At 36.2% G+C, this 22,387-nt stretch overlaps 1 protein-coding gene across 5 annotated transcripts in view; it reads right to left on the reverse strand.

The window, feature by feature from the left end:
- LOC126050390 (phosphatidylinositol-binding clathrin assembly protein-like) overlaps positions 1–22,387 on the reverse strand; it is a 34,083-nt gene that overhangs the window by 4,884 nt on the left and 6,812 nt on the right. For 2 of the 5 annotated variants that reach the window (XM_049828232.1, XM_049828231.1), the window contains exons 2-21: positions 20,594–20,736; positions 17,714–17,789; positions 16,750–16,852; positions 16,461–16,554; positions 16,247–16,358; positions 15,068–15,174; positions 14,406–14,447; positions 10,002–10,087; positions 8,795–8,918; positions 6,765–6,901; positions 6,340–6,443; positions 5,312–5,458; positions 4,784–4,843; positions 4,577–4,687; positions 3,577–3,693; positions 3,424–3,454; positions 2,822–2,942; positions 832–855; positions 639–695; positions 199–306 (exon numbers count right to left, since the gene is read on the reverse strand). In XM_049828232.1, coding sequence (XP_049684189.1) covers positions 199–306; positions 639–695; positions 832–855; positions 2,822–2,942; positions 3,424–3,454; positions 3,577–3,693; positions 4,577–4,687; positions 4,784–4,843; positions 5,312–5,458; positions 6,340–6,443; positions 6,765–6,901; positions 8,795–8,918; positions 10,002–10,087; positions 14,406–14,447; positions 15,068–15,174; positions 16,247–16,358; positions 16,461–16,554; positions 16,750–16,852; positions 17,714–17,789; positions 20,594–20,736 — 1,904 coding nt within the window. The remainder of the gene's footprint in view (positions 1–198; positions 307–638; positions 696–831; positions 856–2,821; positions 2,943–3,423; positions 3,455–3,576; positions 3,694–4,576; positions 4,688–4,783; positions 4,844–5,311; positions 5,459–6,339; positions 6,444–6,764; positions 6,902–8,794; positions 8,919–10,001; positions 10,088–14,405; positions 14,448–15,067; positions 15,175–16,246; positions 16,359–16,460; positions 16,555–16,749; positions 16,853–17,713; positions 17,790–20,593; positions 20,737–22,387) is intronic. The other 3 variants (XM_049828233.1, XM_049828234.1, XM_049828235.1) reach the window with 3 other exon arrangements.

Below are 22,387 nucleotides of genomic sequence, written 5' to 3' on the forward strand. Positions count from 1 at the left end.
ACTTTCTTCCTTGCTTCCTACATTTGCATGCTCTCACCATCTGAATTTGCTTCCTCGCCAGCAAAAACTATTGCCCTTGACTGAGGAACCCCTCACTTTCAAATGCAGAAATACATTAGTAGCCCTTCATGAAGCATTTGGTTGCTTTTATCAAGACTAAGTTTCAATGTGACCTTATGATTAAAGAAAACGGTTCACCTGAGTTTCAGAAACAGGTGCAAATGGATTTGTTGGCCTTAGACCAGGCTGCGTATACATCATTGACTGGGGTGCCATCAAAGGAGCAGCTCCAACCTGAGGAGGTACCTGTTAGAAAAACAAAACCCCCACAAAACAGGTATATAAAATTCAAACTAGTACTAGAAGATACATCTTTTCATATTGTAAGTATAGTAGAAAATAAGCATATTGACACACACACGTAGTAAAGTCAAAAGTTTTTAAAAAATTGCTGTATAAAATTTAGAGTCATCTCTTCCAATGCACAGTGTGTAAAAGCTATCAGATTTCACACACTATTCACCTTATGAAACAATACACAAGTTGCAGGATGATTTCAGCATAATAATGCCTGCCACAAAACCCACTGGAGGAGGCAACTAGGTTTTTCAGGAATACAATACAATCACATCACTTACCATTCCATATACAGGCACTTGAGGTGTGGTCAATGGGTATGTGATAGGAGCAGGTACCTTCAATCAAGAAAATTTTAATGTATTTTAGATAAGCTCATGCATACTAGTAATATATACATATATATAAAACTGTGAAAAATAGGTATTTTTCAATACTTCAGATAACCAACATATTTACAAGAAATTGACTTACATATCCAGGATAGTGTACTCCATTCTGGCACAGCAAAAGGAGTAAGGACAGAAGATTATTTAAGAGGTATTCAAACTGCAAATTCTAACCAAGGGATGGATTCAAGTCCAGTACCATAACTGTCTAACTATGCTCAAATCATTTATTAAAGCAATTAAAGCAGGAGGAAAAAAAAAGTGCAAGGACAGTAACATCAGTAACTATGCCTGTTAACTTGGATAGGCTCCCTGCCTAGAAAGCTATCACTAGTAAGACTTATAGCAAAACCAGAAATTTTACTAAAGCTAACCAAACATTTGTGTGAGAAGCTTTTAGAGGACATGGCATGCAATATCCCTTCTTCCTCCCATTACGTGAGAAGAGCATAGAAAAAAAAACAAAGAAGCCAGTGACCATTCAGCTTAAGAAACAAATAGCAATAGACATTTAGTCAAGTAAGTGTTGCTCGCATACTAATTTCTGATATCTGCAACATATCACAATATGAAAAGAGAAACGAAGAGCACCTTAAGGCAGTAATAACTCTTATCAGGTTGTGTTCACAGGCACAGTGATGCATGCATTTCATATTGCCGTGCATTTTTAAGTAGTGCTAACTATATAAAAAATGGAGTGCTAGTTAAAATACTTCACAATGAAAGAATATGCAGGCTATGCATGAATTGGAGAGTTAGTACTCTGAATGCCACAGACCAAGCCAGGACAGTTAAACCTTTCCAATACTGGGGCACTGATTTTAAAGACATTCATACCTCAGCTAGTTTTTTGCATCATTAATTGTTGGAATTCCAAGCAAATGAATGAGCGGATACATGGCACAAAGCACTCAAGTGCTTAGACCAGAAAGTATTAAACATGAACATATGAAATAAAAGCACACAACCCAAATCCACAGTGATCAATGTGTACTAAGGTGCCCTCTATCTTTCAAAAATAAAAATGCATCAGCATTCTAAGATGTTCTAGAGCACCAAGAGGGGGATAAAAAGATTTTATGGTCTCAGAAGTCTCACTTAAGTGCTATACAACTGAGACATCCTCCCATGAGAATTTTTGAGTTCCACTTGAGTCCAATACTGGATTTAATATTCTATTCAACTTTGATAATTTTGAATGAGCATACTCATGTAAGATGAGGAAAACAGGCATTACAGGCAAAGTTATCCTTATTGGAAAATAGTCAGACAGCAGTCCAAAATTCATAGCAAACGTGGCAAGTACCCTAGTTGTACATATAACCAACATGAACATTCTACCTCCCTCTAAGGCAGCAATATTTCAGAAGTGGTTTATATTTGTATGAATATATATAAATAGAGGATACTTGAAAAATCTCTTTTAAAAGCATAGGAAAAGTCAGTTGCCTACAAATATCCCTCCAAGAAATGAAAATTCTTCATTTAAATAACTATAAAACTTCCACTTAGTATTTTGTACTGTGTTAAAAATATGAAGTTGCTGTTGAGCACCATCAGAAGTCCAAAGTGCTGCTTGACCTGATAATTAAGGTGCCTTGCAGGGGTTGCAGCAGCATTTCATGCGATAAAACTCACAAATGAGTTGGAAAGGAAATAAAAACTGGAAGGAACAGCAATTTTGCCCTTGAAACACATTCTTTGGATTCTTAAAGGTGCGTGTGTGTGTGCGCACGCATGCGTGTAGGAGGGGGAAGGGGGATGGGATCATCTCAAACATGCACATCAGAAATTTTCTGGTTTGGGGTAATTTGTTTCAACTCAAAAAACTTATGAACCGAGATATGTCTCAAGTGAAAGGCTGATTATTTAAGTCTTTAATGGACAAGTTTTACAGTGAGGGGAAGTAAAGCACACTAAAATCTCTACCTCCTTCAGTCTGAGAAGAGATCCTATAAGCATTCCCTCCTGCCTCCAGTCTTGTCCTAAACAGCCTTTGCTATTCTTTAAGTTAACTGGAGCAGGGAAGTAGCATTTGCTAGAATGAAGCATGATTTCAATAGCACAGAAATTACCATATGTGGAATAGTGGGTAAGGTAGTAGGGTTCCATGTGGTCGATGTGCTTGTTTTTGCTTGCCAGTTTGTTCCTCCAGTAAGTTTTTTCTCTGTAGGCTGGGTCCACTGCATATCTGATCTAAAATGAAACTGTGATATTAGTTTTTGCAGAGTCAACAGCTAGAGTAACAACAACATAATGGTAAAACAAAAAGTGCCTTAATACAGGTACACAGCTGAAATCTATGGGTGGAAGAAGCACTCAGGATTTCAGTAACTGCTTATATATCTCTGTTCCAATAAGTAGAAAGTCTGGGTGCTCTGTTTTGTGTTAAAAGTAAACTATCATTAGTGCACTGTACAGCATAATAATTAACTGGAGTTTTGTGTAACTGCAAGATCTTTTAATGTGCTTCATAAAAATACTTAAATGAAAATACAGCAACTGCAAAACTAACTACATTCATGGTGACTGACCACAGACTCACTATTTCAATGCTGTTCTTGGTACCGGCTTACTTTCAAGAGTTGAGACTCTTGCCATGTTAAAGCTCATGAACTGTGCCAGAGACTACCAAATAGTCATGTCAGAATATTATAAAGTACATGTATGCACTTACTTTTTGGATGGAGTTCCTCCAAAGCCAAGGTCTGGGGGGAAGAGAAACAGACAAATCCTTAAGAATTTTTAATTTTTGGGGGGGTGGGGGAGAAAAGCTTATTTTGTTTTCAATAAGAAATGAGAAGGTGAAATTTAAAAGCTTCACACTTACTTCCCACTAGATTAGCAAGTGAAGAATCAAGGTCATTTGCCAAAATTTTTCCACTTTGCTGGTGGGCTAAAGTGGCTCTTTGACTTTGTGGTGGTACTGTGGGTTGCAATACATCATCTAGAAAGTTAAAAGCTAAACAAAGAACATAAAAGCAACTGTTAACAAAACAGTTACATTGCATTTAATAAAAGACATCCATAAACCAGGGCAGTATTTTCTTTATAGAACATTAAGCAGTTTGAGCACTTATGTATGGAGGTACAACATGCTGGAAGTGTTTAAGGCTTGGACAGAAGCATAGTTTAACCTCTTATTTTTTTTAATGGAATACTATATTGTAGCTACTGATCTAGTAGAATCTTTAATTTTACTTCAGCAGTAAATGATAGTATTTTTAAATTAAGATGACTCTTCCCTAAAACTGAAGAAAAAAGGTTGTTAAATACAGTTTCAAAGCATTCTTGTAATACAATGTAGCAATTTCATGATACTGCTCCTATGGTAAATGCATGCAAGAGTTCTTTTGCTACATGTTCATAAGGACTCTGAATATATAGCAAAACAGCACTAACCAAGAGAAAGATGGTAACTCAGCCATCCTTCAAGCAACACATACACACAACTAGTTTTGCATTTTTATAAGTAAACAACTCTCAGTGAAGTTAAAGGGAACTCATTAGCATGTATCAAGGAAAAACACTGAAGTCATAAGCACTGAAAACAGATTAATATAAGCTTACCCGTTAAGAGATATCCAGTGGGCCACGTTGAAAGTTCATTCCCCAAAAAAGAGAGGAAACCGTTATTACACAGTATATAAGATCAGTCAAAGCTAATTTTAAAGTAAATAACTATAATTGAACTGATTGCCTGTTGTCAGCCCTATAATCAGCTTGCAAATGTATTAAGTTATTAAATTTTAAAAGGCAATAGCAATTATGCTAAATTGTTAAGAAACTGTTGCCTGTAAGGTGTAAATTAGTCATAAGCTAGTTTTTACCACTTGTAGTCCTGTACTCTGGTACTGTAGATTTTCCTCCAAAAACAGCATCAAAGTCCACATTAATTGTTGAGGAGGTGGTACTTGGAGGACCTGAATGAAGAGGAAAACCTGAAAAAAAAGTTTACAGTAATCAAATACACCTGTGGAATAATAACACTCACTACAGTGAAACCAGAAAGTTTAAAAAAAAAAAAATCAAATTACCATCAACAGTCAGAGGATGATACACAGAAGCATATGTAGGTTTATGACCACTAAAGTCATCTTTGTAAAAAGAGAGAAGAAAATAAGATCAGTTTAAAAGAGAAAAGGAAGAGGGGACCCCAAAATTAAGTCTGCCGTTAAAAATTAAGAACTTTTAGTAATAAAAAAGGATTTTTTTTATTTAACAAATTTGAAAAGCTCATGTAACTCCTTCATTCCCCATTACAAAAGAGAAAGGAGGTTGCAGTTTGAACAAAATCAGCAAAAATTCCAGCAACATTGCAAGACTTAGGATGTCTAGGTTGGGCAAGCTGAACAAAACAATTAATTATTTCAACTGTAGAAATAAAACTTTAAGGAAACATATAATTTACTACATCTGGAATTAATGCACCATTTTCACTTTAATAAAAAGTGAAGATTGGTCCAAACCACAAAAAGATTACACGGCCCAGTTTCTTAGCATTATCATCTCCAGTTGCAAAGAAATTACTTGGGGGTTTTTGTGTGGGTTTTTTTTTTTTTTACCACTAAACAGTTCCACCGTTTGTTTGGAGGAAAAAGTAGAATTGATGAAAGGGGTGGTAGATTTTACAGCTTCTTCAACTGGCTTCATGTCAAAGATGTCCAGATGAGGTGGAGAACCAACACAACCATTTGAGGACGAGAAAGGACCTTTCAGATGCAGAAGTGAAGGAAAGAATACAGAGTACAAATAATGGAAAAGAAAAAACAGACTGAAATGACTGAATATGAGAATCTCTAGACAAATAAAACTGTAAATACTCCACCTAGTGATCAGCCCATTAAAGATACAAATTCTTAGTTTCAGATAAAAATCCTAACAGCTCTCTTTGTTTAGGGAAAATAATTCTAGTATTGCCATTGGGTGGGAGGGGGAGAATGACAGAACATTTATCAATTTAAAAAGTTAGATACTACATTTTTAGCTTCATGAATCTACTGTTTAAATAGCACATTCCACCTATTAAAATACCAACACTTACAATGGTGTTAACATGCCTTATTTCAGCATTTAAGACATTTGACATCTATCCTGATTATTCTTTGGAGGGATGGGTGAATGTACAGAGAATGCTGTACCCAAGAAACTGGGAACTACAGATTTGTTATAAAAACTTTGACGTCACCAACACCTTTTAAATGAAAAGTATATTTAATATCACTTAATGGAATGGAAATACTCGTCCAGCATATTTTTTGAGTTACATTTGCTTAGTTTATATTTCCCAAGCATTTTTAAACTTTGATTTTTAGTTACATTTCTTCTACCTGTCCCCTTCATTGAATAGGTCCTTCATTCCATCTACTGCACACTGACACTACTGCTATGCATTAAAAAAAGCAATTTTTCTGTAACAGTTTGCCAGAGCTTTCAGATGACTTATTTTATATTCTGACAAGGATAGAAATGTTTGGATGCAAAGTAATTAAGGTTTAAGATGTAGATTCAGTTAAGCATGAATCTGTATTTTATTCTTGTATTCTAAGAATTCATCCATCATGTAGACAGTCAAGTCATTTTATCAGCTCACCTCCCCAAGCACTGCTTGCAGATGTTGATATAGCTGGAGTGCTCTGCACAGTTGGAACAAATGCAGGCTGAAGATCAAAGAGATCACTAGAAAGGTTGGGCATGCTGAATAAGAAAAGAGAGAGAGAGAAACATGAAGATATACAATAGGCATTATATTCTTCTGTTATATGAACACTCATACCAATCTCACTTTCTCTTGTTCACTAGCAGCCCATCAATAATAGTGCTAAAACCCAAAACTAGTAATTAAGCACTTCTTGACTGATACCAAAATTCCTGTGAATACACCAGGAAAGCATCAGCAAAAGGTTATTCTTGAAAAGTACTTCAGAATTAACTAGGATCAGTGCTTTGCAGTTGATTGTGGAGCTACAGGCCAATGAAATAATTTGTGCTTGTTTCAGAAAGCAAAGTATCTCTCACCTATTTGTTGTCGGTGCTGGTACTGCAAAGAGGTCAACAGCTACAGTGGTATTCACACTTTTTCCTGATAAGGTGCTTGGGGATGCTGATGTGGAAGTGGAGTTTGGTACTACAGAAATCTCTCTTAATCGCTGTTCCTGAAAAATGAGGTATACAGTTTGCATTTTAGTTTTAGTAATCTATTAACCATTCAGTCCTGAAGACCTTTTCCGAGAAGAAATTTGAATTATGGTCTTAAATAAAACAGTTATTCTTCTGTAAAGTCCTGAAAAGAGATGACTGAAATTAGACATGAGTGAGTGTTTTAGCAAAGCCTTTAAAAATCAAGGTGGGTCTTAAGGTTTTAAATAATTATTTTTTTAAACTATCTATAACTGCCTAGAAGTAAAACACTTCTAATCAAGCTACACATTCTAGGCTCCCTTCATAGTCACTCAGAGAAACACGACAACGGACCTTTGTTCAGAAAGGCCCATCTCTCTCTATTGTTAGGATCACTTCATAGTTCAATTCAGATGTTCAGAAGTGACACCAACAATGTGCATCCTAGTAATATCCATGTTGTGTTGCTCTTAAACTAGCAAAATAAAAATCTAGTTCACATTGTTAATTTCAGGTTTACATCCCTTGTTACTTCTAGATATGCCCACTGCACTTATACAGCACAGGTCAACACACAGGTGTGTGTTTTACACTGCTTAAATTCCTGAAGTAAAACACTGACTGAGCTTGCAAGCTTCCCTGCCCCCCAAATGAAAATTTGTATCAACCAAAGTAAGTATTCTGTTACAGCAGCTACAAGTCCTATTACAGTAGAAGTCCTATTACAGTAGAAGCAGGACAGTGAAGAGGGGAGACATCTGATGCAACTCCTGAAAATAAAAAAAACAACCCCAACCAAAAAAACACAATATCACAACACTTGCTGAGATTCAAGTGAAGCAGTCTGGCAGCAAGCAGCAAGGCACAGTAAGAGTGCAGTTTAATAGCAAAAAACCTGCTTCATATTGATTTGAAATATATGCCTTACACCAAGTCAGGAAAAGTGGAGAATCTTCAACAGACCCCTATAACTCCAGAGATGAAACTCAACTCTGAATGACTGTCAAAGTTTATTTTTACACTCTAAGTAGTTTTAAGGCTCTCATAATGTGGCCTCCAGATGACATGAACAGAGTTGCTTCATCGTTTAGGTGTGTCTAGAGATGTTACACCAACACAAGAAAAATTCCTAACTGCCCCATTTGCATATGCCTGGGACATGACAGAACTACAGATCTAGCTTTCAGCAAGAGAAGAATTTTGCCTTGTTTGAGATTTTATACTGTGTATGTTCTCAGGAAAGCATTATAGATGAATTAAAAGAAGAACCTGAAGGACCAGGATTCAGACCTGAAGAGAGGGATGTTACTAAGAGAACGACTCAACAAGTACCAATGAGCAAAGGAAAGCGCATTAAGGAACTAAGACAGAACACACTGATTTTCTTTCAAATGTGTTGTTAGTCAAAGTTCATAAATTATACCTATATACATACGATTTCAAACAGTTTTTCAAACTAAATTATACACTTACAAATAAGAGCAGTTAAATATGGGCAGAACTATAGCGTATATTCTCATTATGAGCAGCATGACTGAAGAATCACACTAAAGCCATACTCCATACATCATGGGGAAAAATAATTCCCTCCTACCAATAATCAGTCTTACAATAGCAATGCTGTATGTTCAGCTGTTGAGATGTAACCTAACTGTTGTATAATCATTTTGTGAATTTGAGATAAAAAAAAAAATCTCGTCTAAGGAAGGAAATAAATTATTTATATCAGCTGTCTACTGTTCAAATCCTACTTCTGGTAGAAGGGTCAACCACATGTTGGCAGCCACCACACCTCCATCCTACAGAATCATGCCTTGGCCTCTCAAGATTAGCGTTCCCCCACCATATGCTATTTTAATCCAAATCTTGGTTTTCACCTGTATCGTTTAAAGAAAATCTCAGAACACAAACTTGTAAAAATAAAGTACCTTAAGCGCCTGCAGTCTAGCTTGCTCCTCCTCCAATGCCTGCTGCTTCTCTTTCTCATCCATCCTGCTAAATGACATTCCTGTATTGGCAAGTGTGGAAACAGCACTGGATAGGGCACTAGCTCTAAAACAAGAAATAATTACAAACAGTTTTATAAAGAAAAACAGTCAGGTATACATCACTTAACAGTTTAATCATCAAATGCTTTATCTAGTTGTGTGTTATTCCCCTTCCACTCCAGTCTCTTCTTCCCTTACTCTCTGGTACACAAAAGCAGACACCCCAATAATAAGGGAGTTTGGTGAAAAAGTGGCATGAATACACAGGATTACTCCCTCAAGTTTCAGCAGGCAGAAACTAGAAAGTACAAAACATATCAGTTGTCTTTTTTCTTTAAGGTCATATATACCAGACTGGAATTCTATTCCATTCAAGTAGCAGAGGCACAGAAAGCTTGTTTGTATGTATTATACATACAACAGTAAACAAAGCACAGAAGTAATTCCCTACATGGTATCCTTTTTAGCAGAATACTGTGGTAGTGAACCCTCAGATATTTGAAAAAGAAAAAAAATATCTGAGGAGCAAGACAGCAACTCAGGAATGTAGCTCACACTAACACATTTATCAATATTTACCAGGTTTCTGTGGGAGAATGCCTATGCCAAAAGAGAGATCTCACTCTTCAGTCAAAAGTACTGTTCATACATATTGATACTGTACTTGACAAAAAATAACACCATCCCTGTCAGCACAAAGCATCTAAGATAATTTCGTTGTTCTGAGAAAGGACTGAAGAACTTTTATAAGCAGGTTATGATAAATTCACAGTCTGAGAGGTAGATAATTGACAATGAAGATAAATACTTTCCTATCTTGGCTTAAAAGAGCCTCAAAACCCATATACCTTAGAATTCTTATAAGCAAAGGACTTCAAATGAGTAAAAGGTAAAAAGAGTAATATACAAGGTCTCAGCTCAGTGATTTCTTACAGCATAATAAGACGACACAGGCAGACATAACTAGCTTTCAAATGTGACTAAGCTATCAGACTACTACTACTCACTAGATGCTTCATTTATACTTCTAGGAAGATATATTTGGAAGTTAATAAAATTCAAGGAGAACACCAAATGACTAAATCCTGAAAATTCTTACTATACATATCCTAAGTATAGGCATTGTTGTAATTCATTGAGTGCTCACCTGCTGGCAGCGGAGACTTCTTTTGTTTTCTTTCCCTCCACAGAAGCCAAATGCTGTTCCAACGCTTCAAGCAAGCTGCTGGGTGCCTAAAGTTGAAGTATTTATAAAACAGTGCTTCTAGACAACACACCATTGTTTAGTACACAGATTAGTTTCCTCATCCACTAAAAACAAACAAAACCCCACACATCAATAATTGTTTTGGGTTTTGTTGCCATCCTGCACACTTGAATTCTATCTACTCAGTTGTGGTTCTTTAAAAGGAGTGGCACCACAGAGACATGAAGTAAGGATTCCCCCAGAGTAGGTCTGCTTCTGTGTACGCAAGTTGCATTCTTGTTTTCGGCAACAGTATTTGCTACGTTAAGATTAATCCAATAATCACAGCCGATTAAGCAGTACTCCCTTAAACTCACAGAAGTACCAAAATGAAAACTGCGTTTTTGATCCCCTTTCCCCCCCGTAACCGCAAAAAGCCAATCACTTTCTATTCAAATATTTACAGTCAAAGGCTTGCATTAGAAACACTTGACTTCAGCAGAATGTTAGATGTGATAAAAAAGCAATCAAATTCAATCTGATCCCAACAATACTATTGCAGACTGAGTGGGTATTCAACATGACTACACAATAAACCAACTCAACTACTCCAAAGCCTAAAACACTAGAAAACAGCAACATCACTTCAAATAAAGTTGTTTTCTGGTGGATTCCCCTCCCAGGAAAAGTGTTACCCATGAAAAGTTTTTAAGCATTAAGCTGTTTTTTAAAGCAATTAAGAAGATTCAAAAAACCAGACTTCTTGCCACTTAAATCCAGCAGGAAGACACTAGACACCTCAGCCAAGACTTGACTAGACACCTAAATGAATTTTAGGGGACCAATACTCATAAACTTACCAAGACTTTTGAGAGCACAACCATGACATTATTCAGTATCTGATACAAAGATTTTAACTGATAGGTAACAAAAGAGCAAGTTTAAAATATACAGACTAAGGCACACCAGAGCTGCTTTGGTTCCTACAGAAAACAAGAAAGAAGTGCCAATCATAACCTGCCTTCTTTCTGCCATATACTTATATCCACTACAGAAATATTTATTCCATACCAAAAGAAACAGCTTCAAAGCTCTGAATAAATTTGAACTCATCTTGATTACACAGTCTTAGTAAGAAGTAAGATTTCTCCAAATCACCCTATAAAAATAACCTCCAGCAAGCAAAATTATTAGGCTGGCACTTTCAGAAGAGTTCACTGCCTTGCTATTTTAGCCACATTGCTCTCTTGGCTTTTACCTACACAGTCCATACTCCATAAAATCAGTGAAATAAAGCCTACTGCAGATTCAGGTGAAGGGAATAGACCTCCAAATTTTTCATCTACTTGCCAGCTCAGTCCTCCTCATCTGGCAGTTTCAGAGACATTAAGCCTTTCTTAACACTTGCCAACTTTCTGTAGGTAGAACAGATATGATAGGCATTGTTCAGAAGAAAAAACAAATTTGGCCTTGCTAGCCCTTCTGTATCAAAAGCTAGACTAAAGTATTTCCTGGAAAGAGGAAAAATATTAATCACACAAGTTTTTGGCAAGTTCCCCTCTGAAATACTGAGCACAATTCTAGCTCCCACATTCAATGAAGGCTAATTCAAGCTACAAGAGATGCAAAGAAAAGCAAGTAGAATAATCCTATAAAACTGCTTGGCTTAAAGTTAAGGCCTGAGTTGATACTTCTTTCTATAATGAGAGCTAGGTAAGCTAAGACAGGCCATAAATAAATTCAGTGTTCAAACTTGACAGCTAAACCCCAAGGGGGAACATTTTGAAAGACCTTTCCAGGAAGGCATCAGGGACAAAAAAACCAACCAAACAAAAAGCCCCCATACTTCTACCTTTCAGGAAGAACAACAGTTCACAAAAGGCATTGCATGACACAGCTAGAGAGATAATCTTAATAGCAGGAGACTATAGTCTAATTCCAGAAAGTTTTTCCTAGTCTTTATTTTTTTTCCAAGGACACTCTAAAACTTATCTGTATGGAAAAACATACTCTATACTTTTTGTTTCTAAAACCCTCTAGAGAACAACCCCCTCAATCATAAAACCTAAAACCAACAAACCAGTAACTTCTCTGAACTTTGGCATTGCTGCAGACATCCAACAGAACAGAAGTGAAAATTTTGAGTGAAAAGATCTTAATAGTTTTATGTCAGAAAAGATGCTTGGGCTAATACAGATATTGTGACTTGAAAACAGCTGTATTTCGTGACTCAACTTCCCTCTCCCCAGGTAAAGATATTTGACAGACTAACATCCATACAGAGGAAAATGATCCAGTTGCATTCATGAAATATAGTAACAGCTATAAACAGAATGTAAGCAACATCATTGTGAAACAGGGCACCTACTAAGGAAAATATTTTCTTTATAGGCACTAGCAAAGGCAGCAGCAGTGTGAACAGTAGAGTCAAGGAAGAAAAATGGTTATACAGCAACAGTAATAATAAACCTCTAAAGAGATAAAACCATTGTTTTTTCAAGGAACAGCTTAAGGAAACTCTGAAATATGCACATCCCAGAACAGAATATATACCAGCAACATAAACAAAGCATTTGGAAAAAAATTAAATATGGTAGACCAGAATAGAAACAAAAGACATGATCCTGTAAGAACTTATTGCAGAAACACAAGCACACTGAAAATTAAGTTTCTGTGGAAGTCTAGTATTAAGAAATTTTAGCAAATTCTTTTCATGTGGCACTAAATTGATGTACAATTATTCAATGCCATGAAATTTACTATGGAAGTAGAATGATTAACAGTGGCACTGAAATTGCCAAAATACACAGGATGCTGATATCTACCACCACAGTTCAGAGAACTGCCTTTCATGTCTAAGTGCACTTACAACATTTTTTTTCTAATAGCTCAGCTATTTCGTGATAACAGTAGATATAAAAGGGGTTTGCTCACTGAAAGTTTCAGATAAAAAGCAGCAAAAGGAAGTTAAATTTCCTATTCTCAGTAAATAAAAAGCCTCTGCTTTCAAGAACCTTATAATGACCCAATTAACTGGACAAGTGCACGCAAACCCAGTGAAGTATAACTTCAGACTTAAGTATAATTTAATTAGCATAATACAGACCAGCTGAATATTGCAGTACTCAAAAGACAGAGTAAGATGCTAGGATCAAACACCAACAGAAAACATCAAACTACTGTTTTCACTCAATTACTTGCTCTTACCCTGCTGGTTACAGTTAAATTTCTTTCCTACCACAAAGCACTATTAGTTATTGAAGGGGTTAATATTAATTGCTAGGAGCAAGTATTAAGAGATTTGTGCTTTGAAACATATTATTTCAGATGGAAATCACACTGTAAGCAGTAATGAACAACACCGACAATGGAAATTTGTGGTTTAGGTTTATCTCCATATTAAAAAGACACTGATGAAGTTTTGGCAAATCTTCACAGTAGGTATATTTTTACATGATTTACCCATGAAATTTAATTTCATAAAGGATTAGATGTGACTGTTCAATACTTTCACATTAGATTAACTGTTTCACACTGACTCCACTTAAACACTTTGAATACTCTAGGCCTCTAAGGCACTCCAGTTTATTGCCCGAATCCCCTGACAGATTGCCATTTATTCTACCCATCAGGTTACTCTGCACTACAGAAAGAATAACAATAACCTCTGTCCCATTAGGTGGGTCCTAGGTTAGAAATACAATGTCCCTATGAACCGAAAGAACTTTCACAGAATAACTTTGTGACCTTCTGTGCACTATCAGCGTTTCCTGTTCACCAGGTCAAACCATCTTTCTCACCTCCTTTCTGGCCCTCAATTTATCCTCACTAGAAGGTGTTCCCCTGCATTCCACCTTTTAGACTAAATGTTCCAGCACACAACCTGTATTGTGCATGGCCCTCATACTACTGAATAATATCGAAGCCAGCATTAAGTGCTGATATAGAAATATCAAATCTATTCAGACCTTAGGGGAAAGAAAAAAATTCTTGACTGAAGTAGCTAACTGTAATCTTTAAGTGTGTTGAAAGACATTAAGTTACGGTGAAATGGAAGGTTTTCCTCAAGGTATGGCAAGATGCTTGTGGCTTACATGCCAATGAAACTTCTGTGTAAACCCCAGAATTTCCTGAAAAATATTTTCTGTGAGTTTTATTGCTTTAAACAATCAAAAAGTCTTATTAAGAGCTGCAAAGTGTGAGTACTGAGTGCAGTTAATGCATGGGAAAAGCCACCATACATATTTCCCATATATAAATACACAGAGGAGAATAAATTTGAGATGAATGATTACTAGGATACACGCCAACCTTTAAAAATGCAAAGAATAAAATAATTGGGTTAATCAATATAAGTACACTGACCTGAGTAAGATCTGGAATGTCACCCTGATCAATTCCAACTTGCTAGATTTACACACAGGAAAAAAAAAAAAAGGGAAGAAAAAAGTACATTACTACATGCAGCAGCAATGAAAATAAAACACAGTAGTGTCCGAATGCTACATAGAAACCAACATATTAAAAAGTGATATTCATAACTTTCTGAACTGGTATGAGTTTCACTAGGAACACACCTTAGAAATCACAAGTGCATTAAATTGCAACACAAAGCAAACCCAAATTTTCATCCAGCCTAACTTTTTCATGCAGAAAAGCTTACGGGGAGCATTAGAAACACCCATACTGCTTACTGGAACCACTTCTCCATTTTAATCAATTACAGTAAAGGAGAGCACTGTATATACACTGTAACATTCAGTTAATACATTTTGGACCATTCATGAAATTTGTAGCAACACTTTAGAAAGTTTACTATGTTGTCTGGCTAATAAAAAGGATACTCAAGAATCTAACTTCCTGTTAATAAGCGTATACAACCCTTAAAATACCTATTCTGTAGAATACTTCCTTGTATAGCAAAGTTAAGCAAACATTAATCTGTTTCTGAAGTTATTACAAATATAGACTACTGTACCAGTACAGACAGCTAAATTATATCCTCTCCATAGATGTAATTTATTTACCTCTGCTACTTTGAGGAATTCTGACAATTTGGTCATTCTGGCTAGAAATTTTTTGTAAATATCCAAGCCTTCTTTGCACTGGTTCTTCTTCATATCAAAATATCTTTCTGAGGATGCAAATAAAACTCTTGTAAGGTAACAGTCTCCCCAGCAGAAAGCTGACACAGTATTATAGAAGTTAATTCGAGACAAGATTCAGGGAGAGAACAGACAGGAGTAACTCAACACTATTCAGATTTTAAAGTTTACATGAATACCTGACACCTTTTGTAATAAGGCAGTCAATAGAAAAATAGAAAAGTACATTAGAATATAATGCAAAGCTTTATTAAGCATGGATGGGAATCACTGCAATTGTTAAACTAGGTATTTAGGGAAATATTTTCAAGAAGTCAGCTTATTAGCTGGCAATGAGGCAAATTATTTTATCATTTGAAAATATTCCTGGTATATGTTTACATTTTTAGACCCTGTATCAATACACTTTGATGTTTGTAACGGGGCTCAACATCCATAAGACAACGGAATGGCTACTGAAGCGGTACATATACTGAACTCACCTACCAAAAGGAGTGTCAACCACATCCTTCACTTTTAATGGTTTTGCCCTAAATACTTACAGACATTTCACTGAGTAAAAACTAATGGATTAACAGAAACTGACCAGATGTTTTCATTCAGAAATTTGCTTGAATATTCATTATAAGGCTTTGCTAAGAGCTCATCACTCTTGAACAAAAAATGCTACATGTCATCTACGAGGCTCATGTCAGGTACCAGGTAAAACTGAATAGTCAAGCTATAAAGAAAGTATGGGAAACCAGAAGTCAGTCATACTGTGACTATACTAAATACTCAAAATACCAGGTATCTCATCAATACGTTTACCGTCCAATTGCCAAAGGTCATCCACTGCACATTTAGGGCATCTTTGTTTAGCCTCACCAGTCACCCTCTCAGCTCAATTTCTACTTTAAGATGTATTCTTCCAGGTAGAAGCGTATGTTTAAGCCTATGCTAGTTGCCACTGAAACCAAGACAAGCTTAATTTAATGGTAATGGAGCAGAGACAATTCATTAGGAAACTGCAGTCAGAAATTGTCTATATTTAGTTCACACAAAGAAAGAAAGAAAGAAATCTTTCACAAAAGTTCAAAGGCTAAAAAGATTCTCACATACCTAAAAGGTTAATAATCCCTTCATTATATGCTGCAAAAAGTCTAATGGAATCTTTAAAGAGGAGCATAAAGGCAGCATTTATAACACCATTTGTTAGTTCATTTGGATTTGCCTGCGTAGAAAGCAATAAGAAAGTAAATTAGTATTTAATAAAATAATGAAACTTTCACTTCAAAATGAGAGCGTTACCTAACACTGAGCTTAAAGTACTCACATCAAAATCAAGGAGTGCATCAAGCTGGTTCTGTATGATTGGAAGGGTTTTCAGAAGCTTTTCAGCATTCATGGTTCTCATCACTCCATCTATCCTACAGAGTAAAATACACACGTTTACAAGTTACCAAGAGACTTCAGCATATTATGCTGTTTCAACAACACTATATTGTTAAAAGGGCCCAAAGGCACACCAACCTACGATAAACTCAGGAACAACTGGTATTCCGCCCCCCCCCCCCCCCCCCCCAGTATGAAAGACCAAACAAAAGAAGCAGTAACAGTCTTACCCTCTTTTCATTTTGGTGAAGTCAACTGCTACAAGTCTATATGAAAGTGCTTTTTCATTCAAGTATCTGCTATACCGCCTAATGAAGGTAGACATATCATAGCCTAAAAGTTAAGCATTTATAAGTGAGACATTTTGAAGGGGTACAGTTTCTTTTAAGTTCTTTCCAACAACTATTCTCCCACTAGCCTGTTTTATATGAAATTGCATAAAAAGCCCTTCATCAGCACTTTCCAGAGTCTTGAGATTCACTATTTTTCACCTTGAGATGCAATGTTACAGTTTCTTCCGAATTTGCTAAGATTAGGAAAGCATTCATGGCAATTAAGAGAATAAACACCGAAACACATTAAAATATTACGCAAGAACCAAGCATGAAATATTAGGGAAGAACCAAGCAGCTCTTAAGATGTTCTTGAAATTTGACTAAAAATGTATTCCTAGTAAAATGCTGAAGACTTTGGTAACTTATCTGCAACGCCTCAAAACCCGCATAAAGACCCAAAAATGTTTTCTACCATTGGCAAGTAATTAAAAGAATTCTCAGAGATTTGAAGGAGTTGTCGCTATTTATACAGCACATCCTAGTTACCATTCCATGCACCTCAACAGTAAACGTTTACTCCCGAGACACTAAAACGCAATAGCAAAAATATATGATTGTGCTAATATTAATCAGGTTTATTCTAGTCAGCGTTAAGTGTTCACTTTTTAAAATTTACAGCTGTGTATGCACATGATACATACATTACAGACAAATTTCTAGCACTCAGCTAGGTAACCAAGAACCTTACTTTCCTTGTGTCTATGTTCTTGTTTGGACATTCTTTGGTGTCTCATACAATACAAATCATAATACCATTTCATTCAAATGTCATTTGTCTCCTAGAGTGCCCTGACACAGGCACTATCACCGAGAAAAAAAAAACACAGTAGAGTTATCTCCTTCAGTGAAAGATCCTTACCCTGCATGGCACTTTTGTCCAGGTAGTTATTTAAATTGAACAAAGTGTTTCGGGATGCAAGATACTGGATAAAGCGCTGTTGGTGAAGAAAAAGTTAAGAATATCATTGTTGTGAGAGTCAAAACACTTAAGCATACTACAAGAAAACTACACTTACCTTGTAACTGTTTCTAGTAAACTCTATGAACAATAGAAATTAGTTAAAAGGGAAAAAAAAATTAAGGAAAACTTGAAACTACTGATTGGCAAAGCCTCTGAAATCCAAAACCGTATTTGGCAAAAACTTCAATTTAAACTAAATCAAAAGACATCACAGCCCATGATTAAAAGACTAATAATCTTAGAGGAAGCTGCTTAGATTAACTTTTTAGTTTAGAACAGACAAGCTGGAAAACACAAACCAAAAATACCACTCGCATTATCCAAGCTCCCAAGGTTTACATAGCTCTACTGCTGCTGTAGAAGGGGAGACAGACTTTGTTACAAAGTTTAAAGTAATGAGTAACAATAACGCTTCTGGAACTGTGGTGAGCAGCAGCACTGGGGTTATAATTTTGTATACTATATATATATATTTTTATACATATAATAATGCAGTGATCTGAGTAAACCACATTTACATTTTGACAAATAATAGCTGGCTCCATAAATAACGCAAAAGTAAGAGACAAACACATCCTGATAGTAAGGTAGTTTTAAAAGTTTCTCTGCCACTGTTCCACACAGATTTCCTACAATTAGGACTTCTTGACTTTCTTGCTTCTTTGTATGTTTTAGTCCATAAAAGAGGATTATGATCAGTACGGCTTAAGGAACTTGCAACATCTTTGATCTGAATCCTTCTGCTGCCATTGCACACAGGGCCTGTTCCTTCACCCTTTATGGTGGAAATCCACCTGTCTGCCATGCTCGCACTATCGCGCTCCAAAAAAACTAGCATTTTTTCAGTCAGGCTCAGTACATCACCTGCTCTTTGGGGATTGTAATGAGGGCTTAGCACAGCAACAAGAAAATTGTTCTCACAAGTACTATTTAAATTGAAAGCAGTACTCTCACCTTCCGAGGGGCACAAATGATTCCCCAACTTGTCACGTACCACCTCATCGGTAACTGCATATGTGTTCTCAGCCTATAGCTACAGAGTTCACACAAGTCTATAACACACACCTTGCCTACCAATAGTTCTGGGACTGTTTTAACTTCTTATTCTGTTTTCCAGTCTGTTTATCTGGTCTTTGTACATCTTAGTACTGCATTCAAAGAGATACAGAAGAAGAAATACAGTTGGAACATGAACAGGAACAGAACAGTGATATTCAAAAAGTGTCTATACACATTTCAAAATTAGCTACTGTTCTGAATCTCAATTTAAAAGGTCTAATGTCAGGGGTCTTGCACTGCACAATGCACAAGTGAGAGGAGTTTTAACCTGTTTCACCCAAAGCTTCATTACAAGAAACAGGTAGTCATGCAGAAGAAACTGCAAGACAGTCATTGCTCAGACAATATTTTGACCATCTGCTATATTTACTTGTACTTAAAATAGAAGCCCAACATCTGATAATTTTTCATCTGTTTAAGAAATAGGCGTCTTTTAGTGTATTAGAAGGGGTACACTCATGTTCCACCTGAAATTACAGAACTAGCGTACCACCCACATTATCTCAGCAGGTATAAAGGAACCCTTTTCAAGTTTCAAATGCACCCATTCAAAGCTGAGGAACAGTTTTTGGTACAGACATAAAAATTAAACTCTTCTGCCACTACAAAACACTGTATGGGCAAACAGATACTGACTGATAGTGCACAACTCTTAAGTTTTGATTTTTTTTTTCTTCCTATGGTTCAGTTGTCTGCTTTTTTTCCCCTTTCAAGTTTCAGTATGTAGATAGAAAACTGTATTGGAAGAGGAGAGAATAAAATATACAAACTGATTTACAGCATTCAGTTTAGCTTTATACTTGGAATAAGTAGTCAATACCAAGCAGTGAATTTTACTTTATATTATCCTCTAATTTCAGCCTATTATCTGTTGAAACTACAATTTAAGCACATAAATAACTTGGGGAAGTGTTAACAAAGAGCACACTATGTTTTACAGGTCATTTCAATTAGGGTCACAGAGCTTTGGAGAGAGGAGGCAACGCTAAGTTTTCAGAGCAGTTTAATGGCTGGAAGCAGTAACTTTAAGAATCATTTCAATATTACCAGTAGTCAACAGTCATTTATTATGAGAACGACTACACACAAGTTCAGGACTAAACTGTCACCTGACCAAGACAAAGTTTAGCTTTTAACAGAAGGACTGCGTAAGAGAGGCTACATTTTGAATGCCATGTTACTGTCTGGGAAGCTTTTCATAAACAGTGATGAAATAATTTAAGTGAACTAAGTGCAGTAGAAACCTGTTTCAGAGGAATGTTAATGGCAACAACATATGAAGATTTAGCCCATTAGATGATATGCAAGATCAAATATTCTAGTCACCATATTCCTCCCCCCCTTTAATAAGTATTCTTATTTATTAATATATCGGCTATGCATTTATGGAGTTCTAACAAGACTTTTGCTGTGCTCTTACTGAGAAGTAATACCCTAATGAAGTAAAGCTAATCAGAAGTTTTTCAAGTCTTCATTCTAGAAAGCTCACTCATTCCCTCACAGCCCAACCCAGATACCTGCAGGTAAATTGCAAACACTGATATATTTTGGTACTGAAATAACGAAGGAATATTTTCTTCTCTGGAGAAGTACTTTACAGCCATCAGCAGAGGAAAAACAAAGACTGAGAAACTGAAGTACATATCTAATGCTTCATAGATTAAGACAATTATTTAAAACACTGTCAAGGAGGCTTTAACAGAACTAATCATGTCTTACCTCGTTTCCATACATCATGAGGTGGTGTGTTGTAATTAGAGCTTTGAACACTACAACCCAGCTACTGTTTGCAGTTCTCTCAAAGAGTGTGTCTGCCAACTGCGGAATATTCACATTCATTTCATTCGTGCACTGTATTAGATCTAAATTAAAGAAAAAAAATATCAAAGCATTACAATGAGTTGTATGCTCAAAGAGGATCATCATGTTATTTTGTGTTTTTACATTGAGAATTCAGACTGGAAGCATTAACTTCAGTTCTTTGTTTAAGAAAGAACTGAACAATTTTGCATTCTTTGCTCAAATTCACTCCATTTTCCTGAAAGACTCCAAGTATGAATTTCACAGGCATTTCAATAATTTTATGGAGTCCCAATCCCTCATCAATAAATAACCTGTTTCAATAGAAACTCTATGCCCAAATTATTGTCCAAAAGCCAGCGTAGACCTTCTGGATGCTCGATGCCTGAAGCCACTCAGCCTAACCAAATCCACAAAAATCAGAGAAGCAAGGAAAAGCTGAAACATCTGTACCTCACAAGATCAACAGGCAGCAAGTACGCTGCAACTTCTACCTAAGCCTCAGTACTGACACACATGACAGCAAATGAGATGCTACAAACCTGTAATAAGCCTCTTTTCTATAAGAAGTAAGAGCAAGAATTTGCATCTACTCCCTTTCAGCTTAGCTAAAATAACCTAATCACCAACCTACTGAGTATTTGTGGTGGATCATGGCAGGTCTCAGGCTTTTGTATAAAAAAAGCTCTTTGTGTCCAAGACGGATTATAAACTCAGTAGTGGAACATTAACTTGGGAGGTCACAGACAGAGAGCTTCAAGCCTCTGCCTGAGTATTGCTACAAAACCATAATAGGCTCCAGCAGATACATGGGAAAAAAGCCTGCCTGAAAATGCTAGTGAAGGCACTTGCTGAGAAAACAGCTAAGAACTGAATCCAGGGTTATTCTAAACCCCTTAAGACATGTACATTAGACATTTATTCTCTCTCTGAGCTAAATTTGGCTCAGGTGCGATCAAAGTACACCTTAAGGACTGGGCAAGGCCAGTAAAACAAATGTCTAGTTTGAAAAGCTTCCTTTGTGGCCTCTTATTTAAGCCAAGTCTGTGAGCAGCCTGTTGGTTGCAGAGCAGCATTGCTGTTTATGTGGTTTGTCTGTGTAAGTACTTGAAGAAGGGTGGGTGCTTGGGAAGCTGGGCAACAACTGAATGCTGAGGTGTTGGCACCACTGAAATAGCCAACTTATTTGTTTTATTAGCAGTACGTAGAGGACAGACTACGATATCATAAGCAATTTAAACATGAACTTAGAGATCACACATTGATAGTTCGGGACAAAATACTTCATAGAAATATTGCACTTAGACTTTATATCTGTTCTAGTGCACAGAATATATTACAGATATATCTTAATTAAAGATCTGTTTATTAAGAACATAAAGTCCTTTGATTAAGGATCACTGTTTAGAATAATTTATTAACCAGATTAAGTTTAACAGAGTAAAGAGTTTCAGATAGTATCTTGTCGGGGTAGAAAGCTATAAAATGCAAATTCTAGTAAGTTACTAATTTCATTTTGATGTCAAAGGTTTCTAAATATGTACAAAACCTGCAAGTTGGGATGAAAACTTTCATCCTTATTGGTAACACACAAAACTGCTAAAATAACTGCGCAAAAAGAAGAGTCCTGAAAAGTTTTAAGCAAGCTATACATCAACACCTTATTGTTGAATAATATTAAAATATTTCAATATTTACAAATGTGAAGATTCT

Source organism: Accipiter gentilis, chromosome 24, assembly GCF_929443795.1.
Source record: "Accipiter gentilis chromosome 24, bAccGen1.1, whole genome shotgun sequence".
Lineage (NCBI taxonomy): Eukaryota > Metazoa > Chordata > Aves > Accipitriformes > Accipitridae > Astur > Astur gentilis.